Below are 22,175 nucleotides of genomic sequence, written 5' to 3' on the forward strand. Positions count from 1 at the left end.
GGGGTCTCCTGCAGAATCCCCCTCTCGCCCTGCTGGCCACGCTGCTGGGGAGGCAGCCCAGGAATCCAGTCAGTGTACAACCGAAAACAAACTGAGTGCACTTACAGCCAGGGGAGCAAATCCACCCAGCGCTCCCTGGCCTTGTGGGGCTCAGCCCGGCCCCCAGGGACCCCGGGCTCCCTAAGGGAAGAGCTCGGCTCCTCGCTGCAAGCATCGCCCCGGGGATGTGTCGGGATGAATGGGACTAGCTGACGCAGCCGGGAGGAGAAATAGTGGTTGAGAAACACCGTAATTACTGAAGAACAATAAATACTGATTTTATAAATGCATATTTGCATCTAGTTTTATTGTAAACATTAAACTATCAGGCAACAATTTCGCCTGGTTGCTCTTTTTCTTATCTGAAGCTGGCAAGCTTTTAAACAAGCCCAACAAATGATGAGATCCAACAGGTCCAATTTGTGGGAAGAGATTCACCTGACCAACAATTTCAGATTGGTGAGGTCTCCTCTGCGTCAGGGAGAACCCCAAGGACGACATTTTTTCATTCTGCAGATCCTGATATGATAATTTCAGCCTTATTTCTAATCATTTAAATGTTGCAGAGAAATCTGATAACCTGCCATAGTAAAACAGAAACTTGGCCATAAATTGCCCTGCCTGGGCTTGCAACCTCAGCACGAAGCACACGTGAGCAGTCTCTTAACTCGTCAGGGTCTCAGAGGTAATACGCGAGTTCAGGCTGCATTAGCATTGCTTGTGAATATAAAAATGTAATAAGTTAATGCTTTAGGGGAAAAAAATACCATTTCCCCTGCTTGCCTCAGCCCCTGTGCTCTGTGCCACCAGCGGCAGCCTGCAAAGTATCCCGCATCATTGCCTCACCTCAACTAATTAGAGTTTACCTCCTGCAGATTACAACATGGGATTAATATTAAGCAACAGAAGTCCTGCTCAGCACCAGCCTCAGCCCGAAAAATGCTGAGCATCCTACAAGGGAATTTTAGTTCAGCACTTCCTCCTAAATAGGCTAAAAGCTTAATAACTTCTATTTATAATAATAAATTATTGTACAATTTTTATAGCTCCAGGTTTGGGAAGAGTTTTCAATTTCTTCCCATAAATCAGACCCCAACGGCATCGCTGTGTCCGCTAGAGCAGATGGAGGAACCGGCAGAGTCCTCAGGAAAGGCATGTGACACCGCGGGGCAAGCGCAGCGTTACTGTGACAGACAGTGCCATCTCACACCGCTCAGCAAGCGAAAGCCTCGGGGAGGCCCCGCTCTGCTGCTGTCGGACAGACAGACAGACCGACCCCACACCCCGAGGTGTCACCCACGTGCCCAAACAGCACCTCCTGCTGCCGCCTTTAATGGTGCAACTGGAGCGACTGGTGGGTCGGGACACAAATACCGGACCCAGGGACAGCGATGGTGAATTGAGGTTGAGTTCCAGATGCCGGAGACATTTACGCAGGTGCTTAGCTCCCGAGTGCTGATAATTTCCCCCAGCGCCAGGGTTTGCCCCCCCTGCAGCTGGGGGGGACTGGGCTGGTTCCAGAGCCAGACTGGTGGGTGTCACAGGCGGGAGGGACAGGTACCAGAGCTGCGATATTCTCATTTACAGTGCGAGATGTACAGTGTGCCACGTACAGTGTGCCTTGACCATCTTTTAAAACCTTGTCACTATAGCCAGGCTGCCTCAAGGTGAAATAACCCCGAGTTTTCAGCCCCGTATTGGTGTGTGCTCGCGGGCTGTGGCAGCACAGCTCAGGCAGCGCAGGTCCGGCAGGGCTGGAGGCCGCTCTCGTTGCAAGCCGGGCACCGGAGAGCCCGGTAGGACTCTCGGAATCTGTTCGCCAGCATCGAAAACTTGCTTCCGTGGCACAGCGAGCAAGGAGCGGAGCCTGAGCCTTTGCACTGGGAACAGCCACGTTCAGCATCTCCCTCCTGAAAGAGAGATCGGGGAACAATCTGTTACTGGGTGTCAGACACCCAACCAGGACCATGGTTGAGAGAGGGACATTCTGTCTTCTGGTCTTTTAAGTAATTGTTCCTCCTGACACATCACTCTGCCAATAATACTCCAATCTCTACAGCCAGATCTTCGAGAAAAAGGCTCCTGTATGTTTGGGGACAATTTCTGGGTACTTCTAGAAAATGAGACGTTAAAGTGACTGGGCTTATAACACAATACCTCCAAATTCATCTTTCTCCTCCTGCGAGGGTCTGCACAGCCCCACCCATCCCGTCTGCCTGTCATTTCTCAACACATCCATCTTCCCAGCCCTGCACCCTCACTTTTGAGCCATGCTTTGTTTCCCCAAGCATTCCTCCTCACCCTCTCCCCCCGAATCCCCCATCACCGACAAGCACAGCTCCCCTCAAGCTGTCCCTCGTGCCTGCAGCTCCCTTCCAGAGCACCAGGCAGCCTCTGGCAAATCCCAGCTGAAAATCCAGTGCTTTCCCAGAGACCAGAAATGATTAAATATCTTGGTCGGGAAGGATGTGACAGGGCGTAGGTCCCTCCTCTTGGTGTCAGGCTCAGAGTCCTGCATCCTTCCTGGGCAGCGGCTCTGCTTTACACGGCACCACAGAAGGAGGTTTTCGTTGAGATACTGGGAGTTGGTGCTCTTTCTGAAAATCGAGTTTATTTCAAAACTGACCAAGGCCAAAATTCCTGTTTAGTTTTTGAGGGCCATTTCCTGTTTTCGTGGGGTCTGTGTCCAAGCGAGCCATGGGCCAGGCTGGGGTTGCAGAGAGACCCAGGAAACCTGCCCTTAGCACAGGTCGGTCTCGGACCTGCAAAGCTGTAATGCTTGGTCTCTTCTCTCCACAACAACAGTATGTTCTGTGGGATCAGATTATGGTCAGGCTAATTGGGATTCTGACCAACAAAGACTAACCTGTGAGAAAACGAGTGAGGGCACAGTCTTATTTCGGCTGATATTAAAATTTTAGCCTGGGGCAGTCTCAACCGCAGAGCAGCTGTGTTTTGGCTGCTCAGGCTGGAGAAACTCCGGCCTCCTCTCGTCCCGCGGGGAGACGGTGACGAAGGACAGAGCGGAGCCAAACTACAGAAACCTCAGCGATCTCCAGGGGAAGAGCCAAGTGGGAGACATGAGCACCTGGAGAGAGAAGAGCTGTCCCCAGAGCACAGAGTGCAGTGCAGCGGTGATGCGTTACCTCCCGAGGGGAAAAAGGAACAAAGTGATGCTTTTAATCCAAATTTAGTCAGATCCAGACCCTGGGGCTTGGGTGGGAACACTCAGTGCTCTGACCAGGGCTGTAAGACCCAAAAGCCTTAGGCTGAAAAAAAAAAACCAACCACTTCCCATTGTCTCTTACCTGCACATACTGGTTGCAGGCAACCTTTTTTTCCACGTCTTTTTTATGTCCACCACTGAATCTTTCTTTCCTTTCCCGGTATAAGAAGGCCCAGTCGTTTATCCCCTCAGTCTGGATGACTCTTCTCATCAGCTCTTTCTGGTCCATGGGTGCGCGGATGATTTTCAGATTGTTAGTGTAGATGATGATCTTGCCAAAATCGAGAATTGGAGAAGCCTGTAGAAGGATCTCATCAGAGTCTTGCCTGCATAAATACACTCCACAAACACTGGCGATCCCCAGGCAGGATTCTGAGAGCAGTGGGGTTGGTGCATATGGAAAAGCAGCCTCTGCCCCAGGGACTCACCTACAGTTCTTTGAAGGCTGAGCAGTTGCCGGGGGGGGGGGAGTGGGGTTTTCATGTTTTTGGCCAGAAGTAGAAACTTCCCATGATGGTGACCTATTCCACCACCTTTGATGGGATTTTTCAGATTTAAAAGAAAGCTTTTCTTTAGTAATTTATTAACACTGGCAAAAGAGGTCAGATGATAAAGAAACCCTAATTTTCTAATACTAAATCAGGTTCCTAACAGCCAGGAGCCAGTCTAAATAACCATCTCTGGGCACACCTGAATTCTTTTCTAATGATTTTAAAGCTAAACTTGGTCTGGTCAGGCATTTCTCTGGCAGCAGCATTTTGCTTAGCTGCTCCCTTTCCCCTTGCAGCGGGATCAGGTGGCGGTTACCATGGCCTATTGCTTTACACGCTCTTCAGATTTCGCTCTGTTGGAGTGTCTGTGTCAGGAGCGATGCAAAAGGAGATGTTCTCCCAAGAAAGCACCCTGCCAGAGGGACAGCAGCTGAGGAGGGGTGGCTGGTGGTCTCCTGCTCCTCTGGAGGAGAAGTGGGGAGGAGGCGAGCACAAACCCCCTCGCCCCTTTTTCCCTGAAGGCTTCCCAAGTCCGGAGTGTGTTACAGACACAGCATCTCCCAACACCAAATGCATGCTGACACCAAACAAAGCTGGCCCTGGCTAACGTGGTTTCTCAGGGTGTTTATGGTCAGGGAAGGCAGGGGCTGGAGCTGAGCCTCACCCAGGAAAGCAGGACAAATTAACGGGAGGGATAAGATCACGTTAGTGCTCTGTCTTCAGGCAGGAGACATTCAGTGGGGTTTGATATTTTGGGTTAAACTGGATGTCCAGTGCATCAACTAAATATAGTTTAGGTACCAGCAGCTGGGTTTCTTACACGCAAGTTTGATTAGCACCAAGAATTAACACTTTTACTGTATTAATTTACATTTAGAGTGTGTGTATCGGTGTGCCATGGCTGTGTTATCAACAGTGCCCATACGCCAGGGCTGGTATATGAATTGCTTAGTTGGCACATGAATTGTTTAGTTGGCACATCTAGATTTGATAAAACCAAATAGCAGAAAGAGATACATAAATAATTCAACAGGGTAAGAAAATTAAGATAATCCCTGTGTATTAATCAATTTAACATACATTACACATGTACTGGCTTTTTATTAGGACTAAAGAGACACTTTGTATCAATGGCAATAATTATACATTAACAAAATACCCAGTGGAACTAAGCTGGGATTTTAAAAGTAGCCAAAGGGGGATTCTGAGTTGCCAGAGGATGCGGACGCCTCGCTGGAGGCTCCCTGCTCAGTGGCACCAACCTTTCTGCCAGCTGGAGTCATGCAACTTGAATGTCTTAAACATAACTAATTAAGATAATATCCACCTTACATTTGACTGCTTTAGATGCTTTAGTATTACTACATATAGATATTGATATATATGGAAATGTTACATCTCATTCTGGGGAGAGGACAGATGCAGATGAGCGCAGGGAGAAGCTGGAGTCACTTGGTGCCTGCGCTGCCACAAAACACACGGCTCCAGCCATTGGCAGAGCGAGCAGGACACAGAATTTTGGGGATAAAGGCTGGAAATTTACAATCACCCTTTTAAAACCCAGGACTGACAAAACGGAGCTTTGTCTGAACTGCTGTTACCAGATTAGTCCAAGAAGGGCTTGGGCTGAGCTGGTTCCCGGGCTGGCCATGACTTACCCTGCAGTGGCTGTCGCTGGGCTGGCAGTCCCCGAGGAGGGGAGAGTTGCTGGTGAGACCGTATTTCTTGTCCTCTTTGAATATGCTGATGCGCTGGGCAGTCAGCTTGGCTGGCGGGTAGAACCTGTTCTCGGGCATTTCCCCGGCCCCACAGAAAGGGTTCCCCAGCTCAAAGCTGTGGCGGAGGAAACGCCGGGACTGCTCTTTGGCCGGGGGCTCCAGCTCCTGCCCGTCCTCATAGACTTGTTTTAACACTCGACCACTGTAAGATGACGATATTTTGAACCTCACTTTGCGGGGCCTTCCCTCATGCCGCTGATTGAGTTTCTTCTGGTGCTCATCCATTATTAGGATTTCAAGCTGCAGGTCCTGGAGATCAACTCCAAGAGCTCTGGGTCCAAAAGAAAACCCTCCTTAGCTTCCCCCGGCCACACAATGTATAATTCAAGGTTTCTAGTCGTTCCTCTCATCTTACGGCAAAAGTGACACCACTCTATTAAATATTGATAGATATTCACAAAGAGAAAATATCGATGGTGGTGAAATCCAAGGCCGGTTGGTGAATGGTGGACGGGCTGGCTCACCACCAGAGGAAAGGAGTTAACTCGGGGAGGACAGGATTAAATAGGAAAGTCTGCCCATGTTCTGAAACCATGGAAATGGTTCTGCTGTGTGCCGCGATAAGAACTACCCCAAATACACCATCCCAGAAGCTTTTCACAATTTTCTGACAAGGTGAGAAGTTAAAAAGACAAGTTCACAGAAAAAGCAATCCAGCTTCACAAATAGCAAATGCGAATAATTCCTCTTTCCATTCTTGCTCTGAAACCCTGAGAGTACAAAGCTCCATTTCATTTTAATCCAAATGTGTTCCTCTACAGGTTGGTGGAGATCTAATTAAGATTTTCTCTCTTTTTAGCTTTCAATCCCTGTTTGTAATTCTTGCTGCCTTTCAGGGCCTTTTGACCGCTCTGGCTTTGCTTTTCATTTTTAAAAGACAGTCACCTCCCGAGACCCACCAGCACTCGATCCTCTGCTCGTCTGCAGTCCCTCGCGTGCGCTGAGGGAGCACGGAAACAGCTATGCCCATTCGGCACTTGCTTTTCCAGCAGGCAAAGCAGGGGCCTGCAGAGGTGAGAGCAGGAGGGAACAGGGACCCAGATTACCTGGAAAAGAGGAGAATCCTAGAATGGTTTGGGTGGGAGGGGAGCTTAAAGCCCATCCAGTGCCACCCCCTGCCCTGGGCAGGGACACCTCCCACCAGACCAGGTTGCTCCAAGCCCCCTCCAACCTGGCCTTGAACCCCTCCAGGGATGGGGCAGCCACAGCTTCTCTGGGCAACCTGGGCCAGGCTCTCACCACCCTCACACCAAAGAAGTTCTTCCCCACATCTCATCCCCATCTCCCCTCTTTCAGGGTCAAACCCTTCCCCCTCCTCCTATGGCTCCCCTCCCTGATCCAGAGTCCCCCCCCAGCTTTCCTGGAGCCCCTTGAGGGACTGGAAGGGGCTCCAAGGTCTCCCCGGAGCCTTCTCTTCTCCAGGCTGAACCCCCCCAACTCTCTCAGCCTGTCCTCCCAGCAGAGGGGCTCCAGCCCCCCAGCATCTCCCTGGCCTCCTCTGGCCCCGCTCCGACAGCTCCATGTCCTTCTGGTGTTGGTGGTCCCGGAGCTGGAAGCAGCACTGGGGGGGTCTCCCCAGAGGGCCAGAATGCCCCCCCTCACCCTGCTGCACCTGGGTCTTGGCTTTCCTGGTGATGGGAAAAAGAAGAGTGTGTTTAGTACAAAATGCATCATCGGGTAACTGCTGTCTGGGTTTTAAACATCTCCTGACACCTACTTGTATCAAGTACACACAACAGGAGTGAAAAAAAAAAAAAAAATATCTTTCAAGTTGCAAGATTTCAGTAAATTTCCACTATTAAATACAGTTTCAGTGAGTGGGACTTAAACAAAGTGTGTTGCCTACGTCCTGCCACGGCCATCTCCTTTTAGTTCAAAACCAACACTTTGAAAGCTGAATATTCTCAATAGATTGATTTATTATTATTATTATTGATTTATAAGAGTTTTTTGGTGAAATACTAGGCCAACAGTTTAGACGGCTGTATGTGAATAACACACAGCACAGACCTTCCAACCAGCCAAACAGCCTCCCGTGCTGCCAGTGGTCTCTCTCGTGACAGGCATTGCTCCTGCAGGTTCCTCGGGCTGCTGGAAGGCTCGTCGTATAAAAGATGCCTGTTCCACCACGAGAACATGCACGAACATGCCGGGGAAGCACCCAGCCACAGATACACCCTTCCCTTTTCCCAAACACTATTACAATGCTCATGTCAGTCTCCCGTCCTATCTCAAATAGCAGCATCTCGCATTATACGAGAACTGATTTGCATGAATCCAACTCGGCTCTCACTGCCTTTACTCGAGAAGCTTGATTCACCCCTTTCTCGTGAGTCCTGTGTGAATCAGGCCGCGGTATCGCTGCTTTTCCAACGCTACACCAGCAGTCTTAATTTGACACAAATGATACTTCGTGAGATACCTTAATTGGAGTTCATTTTCTTTTGATTAAGGGAACAATCGCCCAGGAAGCACAGTTCAAAGCAGCAATGAGAGAAGAGGGTGCCATCTCCACCACCACCATCTGCGGGTGTGAGACCAACACAGCGGCTGCCATCCGTACAGTTACTTACAGGTGCTGTCATCGCACCACAAATCCACCCCAGCCCTCTAATTTCCACCCTGGAACAATCCCATCCTCCGCAGCACTATCTGCTGGATTTGCTGTTTCTGCCAACAGCCCGTGGCTGAGGGTGGAACTCGGCCTCCTGCAGAGGCACAGGGTCCTGCAGCCGCTCCTGCGATGGACGGGCTGCGTCGCTGCTCCAGCCCCCAGCCCCTGCAGCATCCCCGCTCCAGCCTCTGCAGCATCCCCGCTGCTCCACGTCAGCCTGGACCACATCCCCACAGCCAGCACTGAGAACACAGCAACCAGCGTTGTGCAAACACCGCTGAAATCGGTGAGTTTCACCATCTAGATCCATCACTGCAATATGTTTTACTTCAGACTCTTTTCCACTGTATTTTAATGACATCTGTCTCTCGAGCACAGGCCTCTTCACCCCCTCCCCACGCCTGCAGTGACGGTCGGAATGTGCTGGAGGCTCCGCAGAACAAAGAGAGACAGCCCTTGCCCTGAGGAGCACAACATGCTGGTTCAGATCTACTGCAACAAAGCAGGGTACGTACAAAGTAGGGCAGAAAGAACCAGACTGTAACACTTTGAAGGCATGTTTCCGCCTGCAAGTTTTGCTGAAAAATGTGTTGTTGTGTTTTGCTCCCTTAGAGCAAGCACCGGAGCCCTCCCCATGAACGCCCAGGGCCAGCAGCGATGCTCAGTGATGCTCTTCCCATCACGGTTCCAGCTGAAGCGGTGCCCAAACGTCTCTGTCCTGCCCCACTGCCCGCATTACGCTGAGCACACACCGCGACCCACAGTGAGGTCTGTGGGCCAGTGCTGCAGAAGAGAGAGAAAAGGGGCCTGCGCCAGCATTAGTGGTCACAAAGAAGGGCCAGAGGCCACAGGTGAGAGGGCAGGTCAGCGATGAAGGAAGCACAGGAGCAAGGTAGACGCTCGAAAGCGAGGGCACAAGAATTAAACTTACTTCAGTGTGGGAGCAGCAGCAGAAAGGTTCGAATCAAGTCAAGATGATCATCTGTAATCTTTTATCTGACATTAAACATCACATCATTTTTTAAATGAACAATTTTAAAAGTCTGAAGAATTTTCTAAATATGAGTTAGAGTCAGATCTGGCTGAGCACACCAGTGGTGTGCTCAGCGCTAGCTGCGTAATGTTGGTTATTTGATGTAGGGTCAGCACGTAATACAGGGTGGGAGTGACCTGAAGAGGTACCTGATCCAGCCTCCTGCTCCAAGCAGTCTGCTCAGTATTCTCTGTTCCTGGCGATATTCGTAGCAGGGAATCTATTTAATATCATTAGCAGAAAATAGGCACAAGAAAGCAACACACACAAGCTGAAATGGGTGGCACCAGTGCAAGCAGCACAGAAACCAATTCCCCTAACAACTCAACTTCAAAATCATGGAAAACATTGCAAGATTTGCTCAGCCTTGGACATAAGCGTGAGCTCTAATGTTCAGGGTGGGAGGCACTAACCTTCGTCCCCATTGGGCGATGGCACGCAGCCTGACCCACACCAAGCATCACTGAAATCCACAGCCATCTTCATCCTCTGCCAGAGACTGGCCTGAAAATCCTCAAGCACTGGGCAGGCAGCTTCATTCCTGTTGGGAAATACAGGGATAAGCACAGATCCCACTGGAAATCAAAGGAGCCAAAGCAGGGGTGTGTCCCCCAGGCAGGGCACATCCCCAGCTGCTGCAGCCCGGGACCCCCCCAGCTCCTGTGGAGGGTTGGTGGGTGCAGCCCCCAGCGCTCCCGCCCTCCTCTGGGCTGGTCTGTGACCCCAAAGGTGTCCATGCGCCCACTGAGGAGCACATCTCTCATCTGCATCCAAAAAGGATTACAAAGAGGGCTGGAATCCATTGTCAATGCACCCGGTACAGGCTCAGGGACGGGGACACAGCAGAAATGAAGCCATTGATAGCATGGTAAAAGCTAGTAGATCTGTGCATTTAGCAGGTAAAGAAAGCCCCATCTCATATGGGTTTAGCTCATGGTTGGATTCTCTGATGTCTGCTAAGATGCAAACATCCTCTCTTGTTTGGAGCACATTTAACATCTCTCTCCTGTGGGAAGTTGTGAGCATCTAATTAGATTGGGAATAAGGTCTGGAGTCACATTGCATTGTCTCCCTTCATGCAGGGGCTAGTGGGGTTTCCTTCGTTTGCCTCCTGTTTTCAAAGTCACAGGATATTTAAATATCTGGATGCTTTTACTGTTGGGTGAACTGGATTCACAAGTTATGAGGGTGCACAGACAGAGCCACACATACACACCGAGTTCCTACGACTCTGTTCCTCTAGGATCCAAGCTCTGGAAGGCAGGGCCCGCTGTGCATTCCTGGGGGCTGAGCTCAGTGGGAGCCGAGGACACCCAGCACCTCCAGGAGCTCGTGGAGCCTCCCTGATGAAAGGCAGGTTCCTGCACACCCACCTCAGCCCTGGAGACTCTTACAGGGGCAGGCAAGAGTCCTAAGTAAGCATAAAAATCTTCAAGTCACAAAGAAACAAAAACCAGGAAAAAGCACTTCAAAGAGGGAAATTCCCAGGGGTTGGGTTTCACCTGCGGAGACAAACCTCCCCCGGCTCCTCCCAAGAGCAGCAGCAGCCCAAGAGTGACGTTCAGGAGAGCCCGTGTGTGCTGGGGAGAGACCAGAGTAGCCCCAGCAGCCAAGGCAGGGAGGTGGCACTGCCCAGCAAGGGCCTCCAGGAACACATCGTGGCTGGAGAAGGGCAAGGATCAGGTCTGGGACAAGCACTACTTCACCTCAGAGGGGACCACGTAAGGGACACTGGTCTCTTCCCTGGCTGGTCTCTTCCGTGGCTGAGACACAGCTCCCAACTGCCTGCAGACATGGAAAACAGGGTCTGCCACCATGGAGAAACTCTGCCACCATAACTGTGACCCCACCGTGTCTCCCCACCACGCTCTTCTCCCCTGGGCTCTTGAGCAGCCCGGGTCCTGCTCTCCAGACCTCCTCCCGGGAGGAGCATCGCTCTGCCAGCAGGAGCTGAGGGAGAAGCAAACCCCAACTGCCGGCCCCCAAATCACAGTGGGATCCCGCAAAGCAGCAGCAAACACCTAAGCCAATCGGTCCTTGATTCCGTGAAGCAGAGGTACATTTGGGCAGTCTGTTAAACACTTACCCCTCCACGCTCCCCCTCCTGCACCACAACTGTCCCCCCCACGCCTGGAGCTGGAGCTCTCTGAGCAGCAGGATTTATGACCCGGCTGGCTTTGCCCTGCTCTGGGCTGCAGCCCTGGCTCTCGGCTGGAAACACCTGGGAGCACTAAAGGGTGATGTATCCTCGCAAGCAGCATTGTTATTTGCATCTGTGTTTAATTAGGTAACTGAAGCCTGACGTTTCCTATGGCCAGACCTGTGTGAAGAGCAGCTGAGAAGTGCTGAAACAGCTTTCAGAGGCCTGTCAGGTGGTGCTCAGGTCTATCGCTTCTTGGAAACCCTTATTTCTTTTTGTCTTAAAAAATGGAAATTGCATCCCTGCAGATTCAGCCCTTATTGGGCAAACGCCAGCGGAGCAGGATTTAGTGCTTGGTGTTCTGTGGTTCTTCACTGCGCTGCAGGGAAAAAGGGAGGAAGGTACCCAACAGCAGGGAGAGACAGAGCCGTGGCAGGAGCGTGGAGAGGGGGCTGGCAGCAGCCCCCCCTTCAGCCCGGCCCAGCTTTGGTGCTGGGGCACCCGAGGCAGAGTCTGCTGGAGGGGCCACCGTCTGCCCGGAGGTCCCACAGGCAGCTTAAGGTCCACACTGTGGCTGCCAAAGCCTGTTCTGGGTCTGGCCCAAAATCTCATGAGCCTGGAGTCAGCCTTAATCACATCCATTCCCCTCTTGGGCTGCAGCCGCAGCCCTGTGCAGAGACCAGGCAGCAGGAGGAGGAGGAAGAGGAAAGAAGGAGAAAGAGAAGGAGGAGGAGAAAGAGGAGGAGGAGGAGGTGGCCCAGATGACCTCCTCGGGTGCAGGGAGGATGATGCCCGTCCACTCACTGCTGCTCAGCCCAGCTCCACCACCAGCTACTTCTAATGACACATCAACAAACACATAACAATCTGTCTTAAGGAAAATCAGTGAATAAATTACATTTAAAAATACTTCTCTATTTCTGGATAGGCACCACTCTGCTCCAGCTCCTTCAGAATCGGCTGAAACCCTCGTGTTACCCAACAGCAAGGCTGCACAAGGCTGTTGTGGGCAAAACACAACATTCAACTGTCCCTATGATTAATAAACAGCTCTCCAAACCACTCCTCTTACAGATGTGTGGATGGCTTCTCAGTGTTTGGCCTTTACCCGCCAGCTGATGCATGCCTTGTGAAAGGGAAAAAGGTGAAGGCAAGCCGTAGTATCCAGCTGCTGGTGGGTTCACCTCTGCTTTGTGCCCCCCCGGGGGTGGGAAGTGGGGTGGTGGGAGCAGGGCTGCCCACCCGGGACATGGCAGAGGGGTCCAGGGGTGGGTTTGAGAGATGGAAGGTTTCAGGGAGGCTTTTGCTCTGCTGGCTGCGGGCCCCCGTGCTCTGCTCATCCCTGCATATTCACGCTGCCCTGATTATGTCTTCAAGCAAACGCAATGTATTTACTAAGTGTGCAGCTTCTCTGGATTAGCGTTAGACCATGTGTGCAAAACCCAACGCTGCAGCCGTGCATGGCCGATGCCACACTGGCCGATGCCATGCTGGCCAACGCCGTGCTGGCCAATGCCGTGCTGGCTGATGCCACGCTGGCCGATGCCGCACTGGCCAATGCTGTGCTGGCAGATGCCACGCTGGCTGATGCCACGCTGGCCGCAGGGGATCTGAGCAACAGAGTGACCCTGAGCTGGGGACACACATACACACACCACTCCCTGTCCCAGCCCTTGGGGTCCGGGGGCACAGGCAGGACCCGCTGTTCGTCCCCCTTCGGCACCAACACGGGGTGCTGTGTCTGTGGGTGGGTGGGAGGACAAGCTGTTGGCTTCAGATCTATAATTCATAGCAGCTTGTACGAGGCACCCCCTCTCCCTGCCCTAAAACAGCTAAAAACAGCCTAAAAGGTCCCTCTTCCCTGGCAGAGGAGGCGTGTGGCATCCCCTGCGAGGTGCCGAGCAGCAGGGATGCTTCACAGCCCCCCGGGAAGCGCTGCCGAGCCCCCCTGCCCACTCCAGGCACAGGCTCCCCCAAGCCACGGACACACAGGTACACACCGACATCTGCCCGATCAGGAAAAACCAGCTCCTGCAGGACCATGGGGGCAAAGTGTATTTGCTGTTTGGTTTGGGATCCATTCGAGTCACCTTTGGAGGTGGGGACAGCCGAGGGACGCGGCTCCCTGGGGAGCCACGTGTGCGCAGCCCCAGGAGAGGACGGGCACATCCGAGCAGAACGGCTCCTTCTGCGCTCAACGCTGTTTCCCAATTTCCAGCTTCGTGATAAAGCGCTCTGATTAAAAGACTCTCGCAATACCTATTTCAGTGGTTTCATCCCTTGGGCACAAGGCGTCCCTGCCCAGGTGAGGCGGAGCGGGCCCCTGTGCCCAGCGGGGCCGGGGCGGCAGCAGGCGATGCCGGCCGTGCCCAGCGCTGCCCGCAGAGCAGCCTCCCCCGACCGGGCTCCCCGCTGCATCCCGCCTGGAGTTAATTACAGCATCGGCATCAAACAGAGACTTTTCAAATGAAAGGGAAGGACTAGCACCTTTCTAGCTCTGCCTTTCTTTTTTAACCCCGATTAGGAGACGCGCTGCAAGGGAGAGGCGGTGGCAGATAATAAAGTTCAGTGGGAGGGTCTGAGTGTGAAGAACCAGGAAAGCCTCACATCCCCATCCCAAATTGGACATCGATATGCCGTGTGGCCTCCTCTCCTGGTTTTCTCCATGTAAAGTGAGGGTGATGCTTAGCCCAAGGGGCGTTCCACAGATGAATTAGCATTTGGAAAATGCTTTGAAGATTTAAAGTGTTATGTAAATGCTAAGTGTCAGCATCATCGGCTTCTATATTGCAGCAGAACCCGGGGACTGCAACCGAGATTAGAGCCTCGCTGTGCCAGGAATTTAGAAACTCCTGGTTGGAAAAAGCCCCATCCCTGTGAGCCCTGGGTGGGCAGAGGGTGGGCTGGAGCCGCTCCCGGCCTCACGGGAAAAGTTGCCCAGAGCTTTGGCACATTGGCATTCCCAGGAGACGTATGGCACGGCACAGCACAGCACGGTGTGCTTCCACGGCCACTCATCACTGGAGAGGGGCAAGACCCAGGCCCTCGGGGAGCGCAGAGAGTAACCGCTGCCATGGAACTCTCCGGAACCCCTGGACCCCCAAAGTGTGCTCAGCACCGTTGGGTCCCCTGGCCAGGGTCCTTCTGAGGTGCCCCCGGGGCGGCCGGGTGCAGGGGCAGCAGCCACTGGGGTTCAGTCCCCCGCCTCGGTTGGACAGCGCAGGGAGAGCAGACCAGCCCTGAAAGTTTAGGAAAAAGTGAGTACTCACACCCAGATTTGGCCGGAGATTAGGATTCCCTGGCGCGCACTGAACCAGCCGGTCAGCTCCATTTCCACCGCCTGCCCACTGCAAGCTGTTCCATAACGCTGTTTCCTTTCTAACCAGATGAAAATACATGAGTGTTAATCACAGGGCACAAATAGGGAAGAATATGTAAAAAAGAAAAACAACCTTCAAACCCTTTGTTTTCAATGTAGTTTATGTCACACATTGCATTTAAAAACGCTGGTAGATGAGGAGATGTTATTTGCAATATCATTCATTAGAAAGTGCGCACTCAGTCAGCCCAGCACCAACCAGCATCCGACAGACTACAAAGAAATACCAAAGTAAAGGGAAACCTGAGATGAAACGGAGTGAGGTCACTGGTTTCTTGCATTATCCAGAAGATGTTTGTCAACAGTTTAATTTAGGCAAATGGCCACCATTTTAGAAAAGAAAAAAAAAAAAAAGAAAAAGAAAAAACTTTTATTTGACAAAATTGGGGCGAGGGGGTGTTGGAAAAAAAACCACCACATTAACCATTTCCAGTCTGTACTTCTGAAGGAGTCCTGCCAAGATAGAGCAGGGCCATGTGTGCAGTCTGATGGCAGAACCTGTGAGAAGATGGAGCTGAAACCGTTCCTGCGGATTTGCAGTCTGCTTCTCTAACACCTGTAGTGCTTGTAGGATGTAAACACAGGGCTGAGCTACGGCAGGGGTTGTAAGGGAAACTCTCTTGGCTGTTCACTACATGTTCTGCTCTCTCCTTAGGCAACGCATCAGTACGTGCAAGCAGGGCAGACCTCGGATAGGAATTCAGCTGATAAAGTGAATGCAAATTGCAGATACTGTGAAATGTGCCCTGGCTTCCCCTGCCAGGGCCGGTGCTCACTGGGGTGAGAAGGTGCCCGCGTCAGACCCCCCGCTGTGTTCGGGCTTGGGTCTCGCTGCAGCCCACGGGCACGCTTCCCGCGGGGAGCGCTGCCGGGAGCTGGATGCGCTCGGCACCCAGTTGTGGTGTCTCAGCCCAGCACGGAACCCATCGCCCCAGTGGCCCAGGAGCAGGAACAGCCGGGGGCTGCTGGAGCCGTGGGGATGGCACTGGAAGTCGCATGGGGAGTCAGCCCTGGCCCAAACACTCGCTGTTTGGTTTTTCGCTCTTGTCCCACGGAGCGGTCACTGTTGAGTCGAGCATCCGCAAGAGTGAGCAGCTGGAGCAGTCGCTCCCCGTATCAAGCACCGGGCAGACAGCCAAGGCCGGGTCGGGTCTGGCACAGGCTGCCCGTCCCAGCAGCCACCGAGGGCTGCCATCGGTCCCCCCGGCACGCGGCGGGCACGGGGCCTCCCATCTGCGCTGCGGGGCCACAAGTCTGGGCTTGAATCCCGGCGTGGTGTGCGCTGGAGTCGCAGGCAGCGTGCGGCACCGGGGGAGCTGAACAGGTTGAGTGACTTCAGGCTGTGGGAGGAATAATCGTCTTGGGTTTCTTCAGAGAGCTGAGGCAGCCAAAGCGGGCAAGGATGGCACTGCGGAGCGCCTCGCCGCTCTGCCAGGTACCTCCGGAGTGTTTGTGTTTGGAGGACTTTTTATAGAACTGCTGTCAAAACGGGCAGAGAGCGAGCTTCACTGGGACCCACCTGAGAAGGGAGGCGGCACGTAGGTGTGCGCGGAGGGATGGGTGCCCCGGGCGGCTGCTCTCAGCCGGAGCCCAGCGTAAACAGGTCCAGTCTGATGTTTATCGGGGACTCTCATCTCCTGAGCTGGTGCATTTTTTCCTGCCCTGTCAGTTATGATCCGCAGACAGGGGAGCACTAAAGCCAACTTTGCAGGGTGAGGGAGGCTGCACACGCCTGCCCTGCTGCGGCCAGCGCTGCCCGGCCCAGCTGCGGGACCCGGCGGGGACCCGGGGCTCCTGCCTCTGGCGTCAGCCCCAGCGCCGTCCCCGGGCACGAACTGACTCACCGTGACTCACTGCAAACTTGGATGCGAGCGCAAAGTATACATTTGCAAATTGGCTGGTGAGGCACTGCTTTGCAATGTAGGTGGGATGTATTACATACTCCAGCAGCCGAGTTCTGCTCTTTTTGCCTCCTCCCTCTCCCTCCGTGCAGGATGGCTGGCTGAGCCCGGCATCGCCGTGCTGCTCTCGCCGGCGCAGGAAGGTGGCTCAGCCCGCTCCGGTGGATGTGGCGTGTGGATGGCCCCGGCTCTGCTCCTGACAGAGCCCCCCTCTGAAGATGGATGATTTAGCTCTCCTTGACCTGTTGGAGTGCCCTGTGTGCTTTGAAAAGCTCGACGCCACCGCGAAGGTGCTACCATGCCAGCACACCTTCTGCAAGCCCTGTCTGCAGAGGATCCTGAAGTCCCAGAAGGAGCTGAGGTGCCCCGAGTGCAGGACCCTCGTGCTCTGCAGCATCGAGCAGCTGCCCTCCAACCTGCTCCTCATTCGCCTCCTGGATGGAGTCAGGTGTGGACAAAACGTCACCAGGTTTGGCTCCATCCAGAGGTCGGGGGTCCTGTCCTCCCCCGCCTCCCTCAGGAGGGTCCCCAGGACGCTGCAGCTGCACCAGCACCGGCTGGCCACCAGTCCGAGGATCCACATGGAAGGGGTAAGGAGCGTCCTCGTCCTTTACTCTGTCTGTGAGCACAGAGAGCTTTCTACTCATGTGCCGAGAGCTATGAAACTTTCCTGTTAGCAGTGTTTCAGAAATGTTTGAAGTATGAGAGATCGTTTTGTTTGCAAATCTGGCTGCTGTTTCCTTGTGATATTTGACTATTTTGAGTTCAGCACAACAGCGATTGCATCGGCTCTCGGGCTGAGACAGAACCAGCTTGCCCTTCTCCTTAGAAAAACTCCACAGCAGCTGTTTTCCTCAGGAGTTTTCAGGTGTTTCCTGGCTTTTGGGGCACATTTCAGGCACTTCAGCTTTTGGGCAATATACTGGTTTTTCACTGATAGCAATTAAATCAGTAATTGCAAAGCTGTAACTGCTAGAGGTGGAGAAAGGTATTTCCCATCGCTGCGCCTCAGTTTCCCCAGCCATTGGAGAGGAAGGAGAGCATCTAATGATGCCTATGGCCCTGGCAAAATTCTTTGAGGTTCACTAAAGAAAAATATTAAACTTGACTTATTAACTTTACCTAGGGATTATTTACTAGGCTCATTTTAAAATTCTAAGTTGTTTCTGTCATTTTCGTTAACAGTACAAAAGCTTTTCTTAAATAATGAGGATATGATATTAGACCTGTTAAAGGAGCTTGGCTCAGGTTGAATTTGGGGGAGAGACTGACTTGTGGCCTCAGCTTTCCCGCATCATATTCCCGGGTTTCCATTTCTTCCACCTGAACTATTCTTCTGCACGATGTCTCCACAAGCCTCTTGGTAATGCTCAAAAGCCTGGTATTCAATATTCGAGTGGCTGGTAAATCTCAGAGCGTTTTTTCAGAATTGCCGAGCTCTGAATTGCAGGCAGGCACGGGACAGGTCCTCTCTCCTCTCTGCTGGGGGTACCTGCGTGGGGGTATCGCTGTGGGGCCGGAGGGGACCCCCTGGGTGAGCGGGGCCCGCGTGGAAGAGCGGAGCGGGGCGAGGGCGAGCACAGTCCTCGGGCCCCTCCGCAGCGACCGGTGCGGCTCGGCAGCCTGCGCTGCAGTAGCCCTGGGCCAGCAGCAGGGCCAGGAGCTCCTCAAGCAGCAGAGCTGCGGCCAGCGAGGGCCCTCGCTGGGAACCAGCTCTCCAGGGGGGCTGTGGGGGGGTCCTGGTGCCGTTCGTGCGAGGTACAAACCGTCAGCGAGAGGCAGTTTCCAGCCACTGCCATCACGGGCCACATTTCAGCTGAAAATGAGATGGTTTGTAGTTTCTCCACCTGGACTCCCTCAGCCCCAGATACAAAAGCACAAATACGCTCCACTGTTCTTCTTCTTCTCTCTCACCCATTTCACGTTTCTTTTACGATTTCTCAGGACAGGTAGGAACTTGTTGCTGGTGTTATATAAAGGGAACATCCCTCAGTCTGCAGCTCCCAACAGCGTGTTAAAACCAAGTGGTTGGGAATCGGCAGAAGTAGTGAGCGAGAGGGCTGGGGACCGGCTCCTGCAGCGCCAGGACAGCCTCTGACTCCCCATGCCTCTTGATGGAGGGATATAAAAACGTGTTACACTGAAATGCTTTTAGACTTAATTAGTTAATTAATTCTAAAACACTTTGGAATCCCCGGCTGCAAGGTGAAGAATGCGACATATTAGTCACAGTTTGGTTTTGGTGGTTTTAAATACTTGCGGCCGGGCCCAAGCGTTACTCCGGGTGCTGCCGGGGGATGCTGATGCCCACGGACCCTCCCCTGCAGTGGCTTCACTGGGCGGCAGTGGGGATGCGGTGCTAAGAAACAGTCATACGGGTGACTTCTCCCCATACCGTGAAGCGCTTGAGTTCCAGGGGATTCCTCTGAAGTAACCTGGGAGAGCAAAGGCTTCCCGATGACCTGAACCCTGGAGAAGATGCTTTTTGTCAAGAATCAGAGTGAGAACAGCCATCGTGCGATCCTGCTCCACCACCGCTAATCCCACCACAGCTAATCCCACCACAATTAATCCCACCACAGCTGCTTCCCAGGTATTCGACAATGCAGAATTCATTTGCAACTGCAGTGGAAACTGAGAGGTCGTGTGCTCTCCAGAGAAAGACTGCCCAGAGAAAGACAGACAATCTGCATAGTCTGCTAATTACTGCTAATACCATACACTGCTTCGTGCTACAAAGCAAATAAAATTCAGGTGCCCCGTGCTGCGCTGCAGCCAGATACGCCATCAAAAGCAGGATACAGGATGTGTTTTGTGTTTACCAAAGAAGCCATTCTATAAATAAACTTCCTTTATTCCACGGAGCTGAGAAAATCACAAGTTTGATCAAAGTTTCTCTTCTCAGCAGAAATGTTTCCTTGCCAGCTTTTTGCTCTTCATCCTCATGAACATCCATGAAGACAAAAAAGTAGAATAAATCCCCTTGTCACCAAGCAAGCCAAGAACCCATACCATTCCGAGGGGGACGTGCGAGCAGGCCCCAGCAGAGCTGCTGAATTAGCAGTAACACAATACTCAGTTTTCAGTCAGGAATTCCACAGAGCCAGTCCTTAAAAACCAGGGAATATTCTAGTTACAGCCCATACCAAATTATTTCTTATTTGCTAGCAGTTAAATCATGTTTGAATCCTCGTCCTACATGCTCACACAGGGTGGGCACGGTCTGGGTTTGTGCGTATGGGTACCAGGCAGGGACCACTGCCCCGTACCTGTTCCCGGGGCGTCGGGCCAGGTTTTAAGATCTTTAACATCTATGCAGAGAGAACAAGTCTTTGGATTTTCAGGATCTCCACGTAATAAACTGTCTGGAATTTAAGAACAAAAGGATTTGCTAGGAGGTGAATGCATAAATAATCTACGCTGAAGCCTTTGAACTCTTAGGAACCGCCCCTGGCATGTGCCAGATGTGGTTACGTCTTGTGCTGAAGCATCCTTCTTATCTGGCTTCAGCCCCAACGCACGCCAAGCACGGCCTTGCCGCTGGGGAGGGAACAGCGAGATGGTGTGTGCCAAGGCACACACAGAGCTCCCATAGGTCTCTGATGAGCAGCAGACCTAAACCGTACCCTGCACACAGCAAAAATCCACCCCGGCCACTAAACAGCTACTTGGATGATGAACTTTGTCATGTAACAAACACGGGGCAGTGAGCCAGAGGAGAAAAATCCCGAGTATGACAGCTCGCCTCTGGAAAACACAGACCACACAGATTTAACTGTGACTCCGGCTATTTTCTCTTTGCATGAAGCGAGTGCTGTAACACCCCCCTCCAGCATTTCATGGGAGATAGACAGATAACACCTCTAATGGGATAAAAATACACTGCACTCCAACGTCGCCACCTTCACACGGACGTCTATATTTAGAGCTTGTGTCTTGGTATTTTCTTCTCCTCCAGAAACATCTCCAACTCCTCTCTGGATTTGACAGACAGGACTTGGATTGCTGGATCTTTTTGAAACCTTATTCAAAGCAACCTTCATGTTTGCGCCCAGTGGAGGCAAACATGTTTCCTGACCCACACACTGTGCCAACCACCCTTTCCACCCCAAAAAAAGCCCCAACAGTTCCCATGCAGTCACAGTAATGACCTCATAATGTGTGGCATGTCCCTTTGGGCTGGACAAGCACTATCCAAGCGTTGCAAACTTGGGACTCTGGCACATTGGCTCTGCCTTAGGAGGTGCTGCTGCTGTGGGTGGTGGCTGCTCGTGCCACAGGGTCCCTCAGCTGGCAACGGAGCCGCTTTGTTTGGCTGAAAGTTCTGTGCGGTCTCCTGACCTCCTGGGAGAAAGGGCTTACCCCAGCTGCCTCCACAGCCACATCCCATCAGGGTTTGTCTCATTCTGGAAAACGCTGAGTGTGACCCAAGGAACTGGTTCCGCAGTGCTGGCTGGCACCTCGTACAGGATACCATCGTATGCCACTTTTCTCCTTTGCATGTAGTTTTCGCACTTTTATCTGCTGCAAAGAGAGAGTGAGGTCACCGTGATACAGATTGCCTGACAACACACATCCCAAAAGCTGTGTGTGCAAGAAGAGAGGCTTTGCAGTAGCTGCAGCCGTGAGGAAGGGCTGGTGTTACACACAGCAGGAGACCGAGCCGTTCCTTCCTTTCTCTTGGAGAGTGGCCTAAGAGAGAAGCACAGCCCGGAGCCAGGGGATGAGGGATATGTCAGGTTCCCTACGGAATTCTTAAAAAGAAAATACCTTTTTGATGGGAAGGAGGATGAAACAGCCAGTTGTGCTGTAAATGGGAGGCGGCGCTGTCATACTGAAGCCAGGCTGGATGGCGTGACGGGCGGCTTTGCAGAGGGCCGGGGTGGGTGCGTGATCACTCCACAACTGTTGAAGTCCCTTTCAGTTACCAGTAAACCCCGCTCTGCGCTTTCAGTGGGTGCAAGGCTCCTCGCTGGTGCAACCGGCAACTGCCACGGCAATTCCCGGCGATTCCTCGGGGCAGGGGAAAGCCAAAGGACCTCCACGGCCAACATCAGGAGCCAGTTTCCCTGGTTTTACAAAATAAGGTACCAAGCTGCAAACACATAAAAGTGTTTTAATTTGTTACCAAGGCAATGAGTCAGGCTCAGATGGCAAGTCAGGAATAGAACAGCAGGGTTTCTCAGCGTGCGTGTTCACCTGCCGAGTATCGTGGTCAGCAAGGAGGCTGAAAGTCTGAGAGCCCTCCTCCTCTTGCAGAGTTTCCCCACTGGTGGTTGGCCACCGTCCCCGGGTCCACAGAGATGGTCACTGGCCTGAGTTTGCAACTTTCCCCTCCAGAGGGAAAGGAGAGGAGGAGCAGAAGGAGGCCCATTGAGGTGAAGCTCTGCCGATGTGCCAGGGCTGGAGGTGAAAAACATCCTGAGAGAGGCGAGGCTGGGTCTTGGCAGGGAGAAGACCCATTCACTGCTGCCAACTAAACCTTGTCTTGCTGTCCTTTACTTCACCTCTGCTCTTCTCACAAGGGAAACTGGGGTGCTTGCTCTTAAATCATAGAATGGTTTGGACTGAAGG

The 22,175-nt window shown here is 52.6% G+C and overlaps 2 protein-coding genes across 2 annotated transcripts in view; one reads left to right on the forward strand and one right to left on the reverse strand.

The window, feature by feature from the left end:
- Positions 1-1,769: 1,769 nt before the first annotated feature.
- Positions 1,770-5,759, reverse strand: GRXCR2 (glutaredoxin and cysteine rich domain containing 2). Its single transcript, XM_074156534.1, has 3 exons — positions 5,415-5,759; positions 3,348-3,563; positions 1,770-1,949 (listed from the first exon to the last, which is right to left on the reverse strand). The coding sequence occupies exons 1-3, from the start codon at positions 5,757-5,759 to the stop codon at positions 1,770-1,772; spliced, it is 741 nt and encodes a 246-aa protein (XP_074012635.1).
- Positions 5,760-16,819: 11,060 nt separating this feature from the next.
- SH3RF2 (SH3 domain containing ring finger 2) overlaps positions 16,820-22,175 on the forward strand; it is a 35,621-nt gene continuing 30,265 nt past the window's right edge. Inside the window, exon 1 of the mRNA XM_074156413.1 lies at positions 16,820-17,191. Within this exon, the coding sequence (XP_074012514.1) occupies positions 16,820-17,191 (372 nt within the window). The remainder of the gene's footprint in view (positions 17,192-22,175) is intronic.

This window comes from Numenius arquata, chromosome 11 (assembly GCF_964106895.1).
Source record: "Numenius arquata chromosome 11, bNumArq3.hap1.1, whole genome shotgun sequence".
In the NCBI taxonomy this organism is placed as follows: Eukaryota; Metazoa; Chordata; class Aves; order Charadriiformes; family Scolopacidae; genus Numenius; species Numenius arquata.

Bases quoted from the DNA above. Each gene is read 5' to 3' on its own strand.
- GRXCR2 (XM_074156534.1), bottom strand. From the start codon at position 5,759: ATGGATGAGCACCAGAAGAAACTCAATCAGCGGCATGAGGGAAGGCCC. The intron at 3,564-5,414 runs GTAAGTCATGGC...ATCCTTCTACAG, and splicing joins CCAGCGACAGCCACTGCAGG to GCTTCTCCAATTCTCGATTT. The intron at 1,950-3,347 runs GTAAGAGACAAT...TCTCTCTTTCAG, and splicing joins CCTGCAACCAGTATGTGCAG to GAGGGAGATGCTGAACGTGG.